General features: G+C 35.8%; 1 protein-coding gene across 1 annotated transcript in view; it reads left to right on the plus strand.

The window, feature by feature from the left end:
* LOC108932651 (netrin receptor DCC) overlaps window positions 1-14,160 on the plus strand; it is a 152,819-nt gene that overhangs the window by 101,970 nt on the left and 36,689 nt on the right. The window contains exons 8-12 of the mRNA XM_018749194.2: window positions 4,429-4,585; window positions 5,071-5,225; window positions 7,750-7,898; window positions 8,740-8,878; window positions 11,426-11,475. Coding sequence (XP_018604710.2) covers window positions 4,429-4,585; window positions 5,071-5,225; window positions 7,750-7,898; window positions 8,740-8,878; window positions 11,426-11,475 — 650 coding nt within the window. The remainder of the gene's footprint in view (window positions 1-4,428; window positions 4,586-5,070; window positions 5,226-7,749; window positions 7,899-8,739; window positions 8,879-11,425; window positions 11,476-14,160) is intronic.

Raw genomic sequence — 14,160 nt, forward strand, 5'->3', positions numbered from 1 at the left:
CTGTATTTTTTATAGGGTTACAATAGTAGTGTCTTGCAGTGTTAAAATGAAAGGTAAGCCCTTGGTATTTACATTTGTATTGGAAGATATGAACACCTGTCAGAGCAAAAGAATGATTTGATTTCTTACATGGTCTCTCAATTTCATGTTTACCGTCTCATGACAGTTTCGAAGGAAAATACAGTTATTTTGAATCTTCCCTGCCAGCATTGTCTCCTGCAAGTGTATAGTCATTGTTCTTCTCATCGGAAAGTGAATACAGTATGCACTGGGAGTCATATATGCAAGGTGTATTGTACTCTTGTAATTGTACAAATTCTTTTTTTCTTTATTTAACAGTATGGTATATTCCTATACCTCTTTCATATTTACTCCTAGTTATACTATTGGAGCTGTTTGAACCATATAGTTGTTTGTTACTTTTCCTTTAGCAAAAACGAATAAAGTTATAAGTATTATCCTTTTCAGAATGCTGTACCATTTATTAGAATCTTTCTTTTCTTTTAATATACAGTCTTTTGTATTCCCCTGGCGCATTCCAGAGAGCATTGCAGAATAGGATCATTAACATTGATGTGGTTTCTATGTGCAAGACTTCAGAGACAAAAAACATACAAAGCCTCCATCTAAAAACTTAAGAGGTGATCCTTGTGACTTTTCCTCGATTTTGCAGTGTGTTGAGGTGGTGAGGAGCACATCTGAGGCAAGGAGGTTGAAAATGAAGTGAAGCAAATGGAATGTATTTGTCCAGTTCAGGTCCACCTGTTGTTTTTCCTGCAGTAGAATGGATGAAGTATAGTGGTCACCATGTGGCCTATCAAGGCTATCAGGTTAAGTGCAATATAATACTGCACAAGTATTTTGACATTTATTTGCAGAAAGAAAATGCAAAGCTATACAAATTGGACATTTTCACTTTGGGTAATAGGGTCAGTTAAGCCTTAAATTGACATTTACTCATTTAGCCGATGCTTTTCATCAAAGCAGCTTACGCTGTTAAGGTTGCAGTTATTACAAGCTTACAATTATTTACCAATTTATACAGCTGTGTAACTTTCTTGGAGCAAGGGTACTACAACCAGAGGTGGGAGTCAAACTTGCAACCTTTGGATCCAGAGGCAGTAGCTCTGACCACTACGACTAAATATAACAACAATATTTCTATTTCCACATCACAAAGGGTGCAAGAATCTGGGATCAAAGGGATACCGTTGATTAATTTTTTGACAGAGCGATGGTTATTCAGCCACATGCAAACATCATAATGATTTTGTGCTCAATACAATATGTCAAAATTTATGTTGGAATTCTTTTTTATAAGCTGAGTGAAAATTAATGTTACTTACCAATCAAATTTTCTTTGGAATCCATTACAAATCCATTTTCATTTGCATCTGGCTTATGTTTCTTTAGGTCAGTTTTGTTTGATAATTTTATTTTACAAAAATTCTGATGGAATTGCATCCATGTTTTGTAGTTTTAGGTATACATTTGTAACATGATTGCAATATCTCTTTCAGGTTTGATTAATATTGATCCACAAAATGTTGACATTCCCTCTCAAACACGACTGTTCTTTGCATCCACTAGATTTTACAGAGCGGTGTTTGTCAAGACAATAGCCTGAAATATCACAAAGAAGGCCTAAAGACAAGGGTGACTGCAGATAGCACTGTTTGTAAAGACATAATTTGTGCTTAATGAAGCTTTAAACTGCAGCAGATATTTATTTGTGAGGGCGATGGTACCCAATTCATGGACCAAGGAGAAATTTAGTGCTGTGTTTGATTCATGGATTCTCACAAAAAGTGTGTTTTTTTTTGTAACTGAAGGGTAAAGATAACTTTTGAAAAGCTTTCAATACAACAAAAATCAAATCATTCCTCAGGTATGACAGAAGACTGTTCATGGAGTGAAAAAATCTTGAGACAGGAGCAGCAGCAGTAGATTATATACATTTGCTTACTGAGAATTTCTGCATAAGTGCTATGACTATACCTGATTATGTGGTTTCATGTTTTGTCATGCATATCTTCATAGAGATATTATTTTCCTTTCTTGTGTGTAAAATCATTTAGATGGTAAGGTCATTGATTTTTCTAGTTTATTTTGTACTAGGAATTGAGGCGTAAAATATTTACCCCATGGTAATTATATCCTTTGCTGATCATAATGAAGATGTACTTTCTTTGGGGCTGTTGCAAGTGTTTTTGATTCATAAAGAATGCAATTCTGGAATAACGCAGAAAATGTGTACATTGTGTCATAGGGGAACTATTGCATTATGTGTGATCCAAATGCACAACAGAACATTGCAGTGGACTCCAGATTGAATATGTCATGCAGGCCAGATCCAGAATGTCCTCAGAAAATTACTGCACAATCAGTGCAGCAGCCTGGTTTCCAAGGGGTCCAGTAGTTTGTTAGCTTATAGAACAAAAGAAAGTCTAATGTACAAGCTAATGGTATGTTCTGTATATTCAAAAAGTAAAGTAAGAAAATGATGGGTAATGGAGAAGAATAAATCCTCAACCAATGGTGTTGTGCAGGACAGTGAGAGTGAATACAAATATCTAACATTAAGGGTAAGGGAGATTGCAGCGACTGCAGTACACCCTGAACTTGCTTTTTGGGTATCGTGCATTCCTAAGTCTGCTCGTAGATCAAATTCTGGTAAACTGGAACTTAAATTACCATTAGTTTTAAAAGAAAATTATAAAATGGCCCTAGGGGAAAAGTTACACTTTTTGCCAAATGTGCTAAATTACTGCTTTATACAAGCAAACACACTCATGTTAAAGCCTAGCATTGACTGTAATTCACAATCTGTAAAGGCAGCACCCTTGGTTTAAGTTCCTGATAAGGCATAACCTACCATAAGCTGATTTCCTATCGAATGTTTATCAAGCCAGAGTGGTGAATGATACTTTTGTAACACTCACTGTTTAAGTCAATGTACCTTTGACACAGGGTCATTTGTAACATGAAGAAGATATAAATTTCACCTTTTGTAACACTTACTGTTTAAGGCAATGTACTATAACAGTGCTGAATGTTATTAGTACAGGTCTACAGGTAACATATTGATTAAAAATTGCAGGTGAACAATCAAGTTGATTAACTGATTACTACCTAATGTTTTTGTGGACATGGTCTCTCTGTCCCATGTTGACTTCGCTGACATGTTCACTGTAGAGCCGATATAACATGGGGTCCAAGCTTTCATGCCCCGTTATAAGTGAGTCCATGCTTTTGCCGAAGGTTGAAGAAAGTTTAACTCCAGTGTGAAGCTGAGAGCAGATTAACGTAATTAAAAGCAACCATCCGCACACGTGTGCGAGTGAAAATAAGTGGTACGTCGCAGCGTACATACTTCGTTATTACTAATAACAGAGAATGAACCACAATTCAACAATTCGTTTTTATTGATGAACCACAATGTAATAAACCAGAGTTTCCACGTGTGAGTAGTTCTGTAACATTAAATGCTATTATTGCTACAGGGCTATTTAACAACAAAGCTGTTTTATTTAACTGACTTTGCTAATTAGTCGCATCTGCAAAGCATTAGTCAACACTCCAGCTTTTTTGTGCAGCACGATAGCAACGTTAAATCAAAAGATCATGGAAAACAAAAGGGTTTTTGCAACATTGTTAACTTGACGGTCTTTGTAAATTAGTCTCCCAACATGTGAATAATTTAACGCCGCACTGCTTTGGAGCAAGAGAGCAAAGTAACACCAAAAGATCACAGAAAAAAGGCTTTACAACATGAGTGATAAAAACAACATAGATCTACTAGGCATCATTCAAAAGGTTTTTCGCAAAATGTCAGCATTTTTTATTTTTCACCATAGCTCTGTGTCCACAATATAGCTGTGTAATCGTTATATTGCATAATTTTACCTTTCAACTTTCAGAAATCTGTTCGGGAACCACCCAGATTTGAAACACGTGGAAAGGAACTGATGGAAAAAAATTGGCGTCCAAGATATGACTGCGCTATATGCGATCCCACGTTATATCGAGTCTACAGTGCAGTATTATTTGTAGGGAAAAAGATAACCATTACAACCACTGTCAAAAGTAGATGTATCATGTGATATTTTATACAAAATGCAAAAACAGCAGACAGATGACAAACCTCTTGCTAAAAGGAGCCATATGGATTATTACATGGTTACTCCAGTGCTCAGATACAAAAAGGGTCATATGTAGGCCTTTTAAATTGACTGAAGTATTTTATTGCTCTTCTTTCTCGGGTCCCTTTTCCCGATCTTTCCACTTCATTTTATCATGATCATGATCCTCTGTTTTTTGCCCATGCTCTTTTTATTAACATTAAAGAGCCCACCCCAGCACCAACCCTCCAAGTTCCAACCCCTGTGTCCCTAGCTTCTTTGACCTACTCCTCTCCTCCTCCACCAGTTGTCCCAAACTCAGATGCCCACCCCTCTGCACCTCGTGATGTGGTCCCTGTCCTAGTATCCAGCCATTTTGTCCGCCTCAGCTGGCGACCCCCTTTGGAGACCCACGGGAACATCCAGAGTTATGGCATTTACTTTGTGCAGGAAGGTGTGAACAGGTATGTATGCATAATGAAGATGGCAGCATATAGTCTGAAGGCCTTTAAGCTGTTGGTCTTTTATTGATAATGAAATGAAGATGTGATTTGCCAAAAAGCTGAAAGCACCAGCTATTTCAAAAGTAATTCAAGCTTCAGCCAGCACAAAAGCTGATGTTTCATGCCTTTTGACCCCTTAATGTTATAGATGCATTACTTTAATTGAATTTATGCTCTCATAAGTTGTGTCAGCCAAAGTGTTTTCTCTCCCAGACATGTTTCATGCATTGTAAATCATGACAAGCCCTTCCATTTACAAAAAGGTTATTACATTACTGCTTAAAGTAAGTTAGTGATTGTTTACCTGGGTCTTTGTATTATTATTTTGAATTCCTCCACAGGATAATCATGTGAATACAACCAAGAGTCTGAAGACAAATGAATAAAAATCTGTTGTAAATAGAAATAATGTTGTCATATCAATGACTTCAATCTATGTGTTTCAGGGAGCGATTTATAAATGTTTCTGAGTCAGGAGCCTTGCAGTTTACAGTGAAGAACCTGAAGCCTGAGGAAATTTACTCCTTCCGAATCGTGGCTTATAATGAACATGGTCCCGGAGAAAGCTCACAACCCATCAGAGTCTCCACACAGCCAGAGTGTAAGCAAATCCCAATTGCAACTACGGTATAAAGCAACAGAATAATGACAAACACTTTTCGTATAAATTCAAAGCATAAAAAATGACACCAAATGCACAAATTAAATTCATTAAGATAGTGAAACAGAAAGTTATGAAAATGATGAAATTCAAATACGCATTGAGGAGTAATCTTAATATATTCAGGTCTTGTACAAAATTTTGTTGTGGAAAATGTTTTCACACTCTCAATTCTTAGGAAGTTAACCTCTGTGTTTAATATATGAAAAAATATTCAGAAGATTTTCATAATTTTCAGACAAACTTTGGATTAGTAGTGTGTTTTAAGTCATTGCGGTACTATTTGCGGATATATCCAGAAAAACAAGTCAAACCCATATTTGCGTTGAAGGGTTTTTTTTTTTTGTTATTGTTGAAAGGCTTAAAATCTCTCACTGAATGTATGAAAGCTAATAGTTTTTGATTTAGTAAAACAAATTAAAGTGTCTGACAAATAATTCACAGAACATTTTGAGCTCAGTACACAACAAATCATGCTGAAAAATACAATAACATAGAAATGAGAGGAAAACTGCTGAACCCCTTGTGTGTTGTGGAAGACTGGTTGTCATGGCACAAAGAAACAGAAATTCCCTAAACAGCACTGCCTACAGCGGTAAAATTAGCTGTTATTTATGCCAAAGGCCTTGCTCTTGTTCCCGCTTTAAAGTCTAAATAAAATATACACAATGGTTAAATTGTACTTTAAAATGAGCATAATAAGAAGTGTATGAACAGTTTAGTTATTGTTCGGAAAAAAAGAGATGAAACGTACAGGAGTGTGTTCTTTATTTGTGACACAACATCCAGGAACGTTTGAGGTACTGCCAAGTATATCCCCTAGATGCTGTACATGGTGATCAATACAACATAGCTTGTTTTTGATTTTTTAATGTGAATTTATTTTATTTTTTTTTTAACCTCTTTTACAGTACAAGTGAAGGGTTGGTGAATCTGTAAATATCAATTTTGTTGAATGTATATTGTTACACTGTGTGACTGATTCCACAGTTGAAACCAACTAGTCAAGTTTACTTCAGTACCTTCAGTACATTTCAGTACCGCTGTTAATCTGGTACATTAAGATTACTGGAACCAGTAACATTTAGCCTCACAAGCTGCTGCCAGGAAATAAGGCATATTTCTGATGACAGAAAGGTGTTGTGCACAGATGGGTGTACACAAACAGTTAGCAGGGTGAAGTAATTTAAAATGTAAACTATAAGTGAGACTGGAAGTCATCCAGCATTTCTGGACCTTGTTAGTCACATATTTAACGGAAAAGAAAAACATTTCTCATGGGCCCAGCTAGTTCTACTAAGCAATAAAAATAATCTTTTCTGCAGTGGTCTGCAACAGCAGTGGTCAGCACAATTGACATGCTTTTACAGCACATAATATGCATGTATATAAATATGGCAGTTACCTGAATGTGCAGTAAACTGAATTTATTTATAAATTTATAACAGCACACAAAAGTGGCATTAGATCAGTTTACAGCAGAAGTACAGAACACCTCAGATGCATTGCTAAAGGTGTCCAAAGCAAGACTTCGGGACTAAAATGCAGTGAACTAAGAAGTTTTCATGGACTGATGTGGTTTAAAATGTAATTAAAATTCTGTTGTCTTCATTTTACTAAACTGGCTTTTATGCAGCAAACTGTGTGCTGCTTTTTTCCATGGTAATACACCAGCCCATAAAGTGCTGAAGGAAAGTGTTTCTAAATCTTTAATAAGAGAAAACCCTCTACCAGAAACTCAACAGGCAATTTATGAAAAGTGTTATACTATTTAATGTTTAAATTAAAGATTCTGAGCAGTGATTTAGTTTTTGGCCATTTCTGGATTTTGAATTAACTTCTCTGTTAAAAATAATATATATTTGGTTCATATATTATATGTGTTTATAAATTATAAATATATTAATCCTAAGAGTACAGCTGGTAGCATATGGGTTATAGCTGCTGCCTTTAGACCTAAAGGTTGCAGGTTTGATCCCCACATCTGGCTGTAGTACCCTTGAGCAAGGTACTTATCCTAAATTGCTACAATAAAAAAAAAGAGAAAATTACCCAGCTGTTTGAATAAATAATTGTAACCTTAACATTTTAAGTCGCTTTGGAGAAAAGCGCCAGCTAAATTAATAAATATAAACCATCAGTATGTATCAAATAGCCATGCCGTTACCTTATTCCTGGTTTAATTCCTCGATGTACCCCTGAGCACTCTGAAACTGGTGCAGTAAGATCACCCTGCTATATAAACAAGTAAGTTGCTCGTTGTACAAGCGTGACATTATCAGCTGCCTTAGACAAAGGTCTCAGACAAGTAAAAGAATAATAATTTTAAAAGAAAAATAATCAAAGGTGTTTCCCTGAAACTGTAGATATACCCCTAATGAAAATGCATAATACAAAATAACAATGGTTTTAAGGTAGGCGAGGTGTGGTTCTGCAGGGCAAAAAACTTCTTATTTTCCCACAGTGCGAGTCCCTGGTCCAGCGGATAGTTTCCAGGCTGAGGCTACCTCTCCCACATCTATACAAGCAACCTGGAAAGCCCCAGCCTTTGGCAGTGAACCCATTGAAGGCTACAGGTTGTTCTGGACAGAGACGGCAACAGGAAAAGAGCAGGTCCGACATTTTATTCTCGCTGTTTGTGCTCTGCTTTCTAGCCAAAAAGATATCTGTAATACTTGGAACCCATATATATTTATATTTTTCTGTATTATTACTATTCATATTAGTACCAAGCTCACCGCAATTTCCTGATAAAATCATTTTAATGTGATTATACACTATCTCTGTCTTCCTGTCCAAACATTAAGCCCATATGTCCATCTCTGAATGTTAATTCTGTCCGCATGTTCACTTTATTCCTTTTTTCATTTTGGGTGCCTTTAACCGTACAGTAACACAGACAGATAGTGCAATTGATCATTTTGGGCATGTTTGCAAATGCCTGCCAGCATTTTACCTGTAGAGCAAAGCATACCTTTGGACTATATCCATGTGGACAGTAGTGTGTGGAATTTGCCTTGGGCAATTCATGTTATAAAAGGAAAAAAATCGTGCCTCAGTTTCACCAGAAAATAGCTACAAATAGTTACAAAAGTGTTTTTCATCATTTCATTTTTTCATGAGCATGGAATCTTCCTGTAAAATCTCGGAGGTTTATTGAGCCTTAGGGAGCTTCAGAAAAGAAAATATTAAAGGACATGTTTACGTTCCTGCATTTCCCCCAAAACTTCAGGTCGTTAAAAATTAATGAGTGCCGAAGAAAGATTTGTTTCTTAATGCTAACAGCCTTTTTCAATAATTTTTGAATGAAATTATAGTCTTTCTGGAATGCGTGATAATTTTTCCTGAGTGTATTCTCTGTCAGCAGACTAAAAACACACGGAATGTGAAAAGAGATTAACGTTTTCCACCATCTATGATGCATTATTTGCTAATATAGTGCCACCTCTTTTAGAACGTGGAAGTGAGTGGACCAAGCTACAAACTGGAGGGGTTAAAGAAGTTCACAGAATACTCTATAAGGATCGTCGCTTACAATCGCTATGGGGCGGGCACACCGACAGAGGACCTGGTCCTTACAACTCTCGCTGATGGTAAGTCGATGTTATGTGTCTCTGAGGGACAGTTCTACAGAGTTTTTATGCACCGTTTCAACATTTCAAGAGCTAAAACAGCAAAACTTCAGAAAACTGTAGTTAGAAAAAAAATATTTTTTAGTTGAAAAATAAACTTTGCATTGATGAATATTTTATTGGCAAAACCTAGTCATGTTACTCAGAAAATCTCATGTTCACAGTCATGCGCTAGTTTTGCCAGCACACATCACATGTAAATGTGGTTGCTTTAATTTCAATTAATCAAGCCCCAGTTTGTCTAGATGCAATAACCAGTATTATGGCAACAGTTCGTTGTTATATTTTCAACAGCTGTCTTACAGACAACCGTTAAAACATGTATATGTTAATCAAAATGGAAGTGTCACATCTTGTAATTTATACTTTTTTTATCTATTTTGTAACCTCTTACTGTTTTTTTCAACGCTGCTTATGTAGTAGAACTAAAATTTCTTTGTGCAGACTTAATTGTAGCTATTAAGTAGAGATAAACTGTTGCAGAAATGATATGTTTGAAGTGTGAGTAATGTGATCTAAAAGTACAATATTTACAACATTGTTCGGTGCTTTAGGTTCCAGTTTGTCCTCTAGAGTAGTAATACGAGATGAAGATATTGACTCAGATATGTTTGCCAAGGAAATTACTGTATAATTTCAAGGACTTAGTTTTGATGTTCTTATCAGTTTTTGACAGCTCAGATATTAGCAAGGCAGCCACTAATGTTTAATTATTAAATTCTGAAATGGTGCTGTTGTATGTTGTAGCGTAAATGGCTTACTTTTTCTTACAGTCTTGCGCCATTGAATAAGAGCTCTATTAACAACAGGAATCAACAAAACAGACATTATAATATATGAATTTAGATTCACCTTTATTGCATAAATATGCAGAAGAATGCAACATCAGATGAAAGTCGTGGTAAATCTTGGTTATGAATCTGTGTTATTGAAAGTCCATGAATATGTTTCTCCAGTCTGTTTCTAGAGATTAATTGTTTTATTGAGACCTGGGTTTAGTAGTAGTTGTAAAGGTAATAATAATAATAATAAGAAGAAGAAGAAGAAGAAGAAGAAAAAATGCAATCATATCTTATAAAAATGTTATAAGGATATAATATTCTATTTTATAAAAATAATGATGATGATGATGACAATTTTTTTTTTTATTCAAAGCAGCTTTTAGTAAACCCCGTTTTTATTCAATTTCATTGCTTTTGTATTGTTATATTGTAGTGAATTTAGTGTTTAAAAAAATCTGAATTTCCAAACAGAACCGCAAAAGGAAAATTCAAATAACTGGAAATAACATACAAAAGTGTCAGTACATTTTTTGAGGTGATGTGCAAACACAGAAAGTCTGTATTTAAAATACATCATGCCATCATATTATTAGCTATCTACAGCCTTCGCTTTTGTGACTTCAGAACATAACTGTTGGATAACTTCTGTAGAATGATCTTAACCCTGGCTGATCAGTGTGTAGGTACTGATTCCACTCCACCCCCTTGGTTTCACCCAGAAAGTAAGGTACTAAGATGAATATGGAGTCTTCCATTCATGTGATACAAAGACTCACTTATTCTGCAAATTGTCTCCTTGCATTACTTTCACTGTATGCTGAGAGGTCTGAAGAATCCATTGTCTGTCAGCTTCCATTAATTTTGGTGTACTGAAAGTTTCAAATGAGCTGCAAGTCCTGATTTTTCCATTTCCCTGCTTAATTAAGGTCCCTTGTGCCCCGTAATGAATTTGTGCACTGTCTTTTCTTTTTTACTGCCATCCTCCCAGTGGTAATTAATGACCTTTTGCCTCCCACATGCTGAGTGTCGACACCAGGATTTTTTAGACAGTCCAAAAAATTATAACCTGGGAGTTATTTCCCCAGGTTCTTTTTTGGGTCTAATGCTTATAATATTGTGTAATCCGGATATTGTGCGTAATCATGGTGGATCATACACTATGCAGGATTATACATCATTATCATGCTGTACCAGTTCTGCCACAGCTTTCAAACAGTTAAATGGTTAGTAGGAGATTGAACATCCAAAACTGTACTGAGATGGAAAGCTAATCATGGAAAGGTCATGCACAATACTTGACACTCCTTTAGACATTCTAAAGAGGTTATTGAGATCAGCCTGAGTCATCTGAGCAGTCCCTGTCTGCCTAAGCAAGTTCTAATATAGCAATTTTCTAACAGTTACCATGTTTTTCCCTGGAGTCTCAATGAGTTTTGTAAGTATAAAAAGAGGCAATTTTCACACACAGCATTTCAAAGCTGTGTCTTTTAGCAAACACATCAAACAACTGAAGACCCAAAATATTTTTTTTTTCTTTTAAGGTTATCATGTGCAACTATACTCAGTACTACTGCTAATACTTTTGATCAAGCAACACCTGACAAATTGTTATGGCCCTGTGTTTGTCGTTGAGGATCACCTCATGTACAAAGAAGAAATCTTTTTATTCTTATTTTGTATGGCTCTGTCAAGCTCCATTAATTCTACTCTTCTTTTTTCTTAATAGTGCCAAGTGCTCCTCCACAGAACATCTCTATTGAGGTTGTCTATTCAAGAGTAAGTAACATAAATCCCTTACAAAATGACCTTTACAGAATTTCAAACATTTAAATCTTGTTTGTGTATAACAATGTCTATTGCATAATACAATTTCTAGGATTTATCTATCTGAATTCTTTTGAGATAAAATAAATAAAGGGCATGTAACTGGAAATCATTTGTTCAGAATCTTTTGCATGGATCAGTTGAAATGATATCCAGTCCAATTCTGTAAAACAATGTTTGCCTTATGACTGAAGGAGAACAAAAGATTTTGAATGACTTTTAGATACACTGATTTCAGGAGGTGGTAACAACAGTGCTTCAATGGGGTACAGACATCCCATTTGGTAGATATGCCATCCTTCTCTAAATATTGATCAGAAATCTGTATATTACCATGTGAAGGGTGTGGTAGGATGCACTCATTGATAGCCCAGCTCTGAAGCTTTCAATTCTAATCAGAAGTTTTATGAGAAAATGTATAGTTTCATAAAAAAACTTAACAACTTGACAGAAAAATTACTTCAACAGTAGTTGGTATTAACGTTTAATGGATTTATAGAAGACTCAGAAAATGTGAAAAACAATGCAATAGTGGCAAGATGGTTATTTTTTTAGAGTAAATACTTGAAGAAAAAATTTAATGTTATTTCAAGAAAAATTATACTTAAAAAAAATTATATACTCTCTGAGACAAATCCGTCTCCCAGTGTATGTGCTAAACTATAAATTATAGTCCCAGTCATTAACGATCAAGTGCAAGTCAAGCATTGAACAATGTGTCTTGAGTCACACCGGAGGCCTGCAACAACAGTTTTAATGCTTTACAAATTCACATTTGTCATATTGCTTCAATTGTTTTGCTCTGTAACTGCGATGCCAAACAACTTTATCTGGTAGTATAGTGGTTAGAGTTACAGCCTTTCAACATCCCACCTCCAGCTGTACTTCCCTTGAACAAGGTATTTACCCTAAGTTTCTCTAGTTAAATTACCAACCGATGTTAACAACCACTTGTCCCGAGCCGGATCGCGGTGAGCTGGAACCAGAGCCTACCCCAGCTGTATACAGTAAATGGGTACATAATGATAGGAAGATTAACACTGTAAGTTGCTTTTGATGGAAGCATCACCTAATTGAGAGAACATAAATTTCCATTAGTCACACTCCAAATGTCAATCTGAATTTGGATATTTGTATTTCTAATGTAATGCACAGATTGTGTTTTCGCTGAGATGTACGTCACTTTGGAGAAAAGCGTCTGCTGAATGAATACATCTAAATGTTTGTAAATGTATAGCACAAAGAATATTAAAGATTGTCTTTTATCAAGAGCTTAATAAATCATAAAACAAAGGCTGTTTTTTTCTTAAAAACACAGGGATCAACAAGAACTATGGCTGAGACCCACTGTCCTAGAGCAAAGTAGTCTTGACCTTTTTGTGTCAGTAATTTTCAGTCTTTTCTGAATTTGCCGCAGTGGTGTTCACTTTGTGCGTGTCCAATTTATTCAGCAGAAGTGTGTTTTTTCTTGAAAGTATGTTGCAAAACAAAATGACACCAGTGTCCACCTAATTTAAAGCAATGGATTTTCCAACGTCGGCACTTTGAGAAGCATTTGGTGCAAACGGCCTCTGAATGACACTGAACAGCAGGCAGAGCCTGCAAATGTATTTCAATCTAATGAAATTGTATGGAAAGCAGAGCACATGTATGCCCTAACAGCCTAATAATGGACCAGTGTTGCATGCTAATCGTTAGTTTATCTCAACAATTACTCTGTGAAAATTAAGGCATCCGTTGTTAATTGTTACTTGCTATTATTCATTACTTTAAGTATGAATGATTATTCAAACTGCTGACACTGTAGTTCCTGCCATCTGCCTAGATAGAGAGAAGTAGTTTCTGTTATAAAACTTGCATTCTTTGACTTTGAGATTCGTTATATGTAGTTCTAGCATGTCTGTTTGGGACCTGATGACACAGTGGGTAAAGCTGATGCCTCATAACTCTTGAGCTGTTTGGTGGGCATGGGTTTGAGTGAACCTCAGGGTGTGTGGAAGTGTGTGTGTTCTTCCTAGTGTTTGCACCTTGCAGACATGTACTGAAGAAGGCACTGACAAACCACATCTGTTCTTCTTTGGCAAGGAAACCATACGAATGGTTGCCAAGAGTTGGGTTTGACTGGCTGGTGTTTCCATGTACACAGTGGTCATAACTGAATTTTTGTATATTATGCAATAGAAGTAATTCTGCACTGACGATGGAAAGTCTGCCCTAGTAATATTCTATGTGGTTCTTCAGCTTTTTTCCTGATAAATTTAAAGTGCTCCTGGTAACTTTCAGTACCATAGATGTCCATATTATAATTAACCGATGATCTAGGCCTTCTCTCAGTGTTTCATGGAACTCATTAGTAAATCCATGTACTCCAGTTTCTTCTGAGATAAACAGTGGGGCCATCTACAGATGAAATATATGGCATATATCAGCTCAACTAATTAAGCAGTTTCATGGATAGCGATAAATACGTAATTAATAGTCAGTAAAGTTTTCAATAAACTCAGTATTCAATTATAGAGATTTTGAAGGTGGGAAGTAATTACTAAAGCACTAAATTCATTGTTTCTATCCAGGATATTAACATAAAAATGCATGGATGGAATCTTTTACTTTCTAAAGGCATGATTTATTATCATT

This window comes from Scleropages formosus, chromosome 6 (genome assembly GCF_900964775.1).
Source record: "Scleropages formosus chromosome 6, fSclFor1.1, whole genome shotgun sequence".
NCBI classification, from domain to species: domain Eukaryota; kingdom Metazoa; phylum Chordata; class Actinopteri; order Osteoglossiformes; family Osteoglossidae; genus Scleropages; species Scleropages formosus.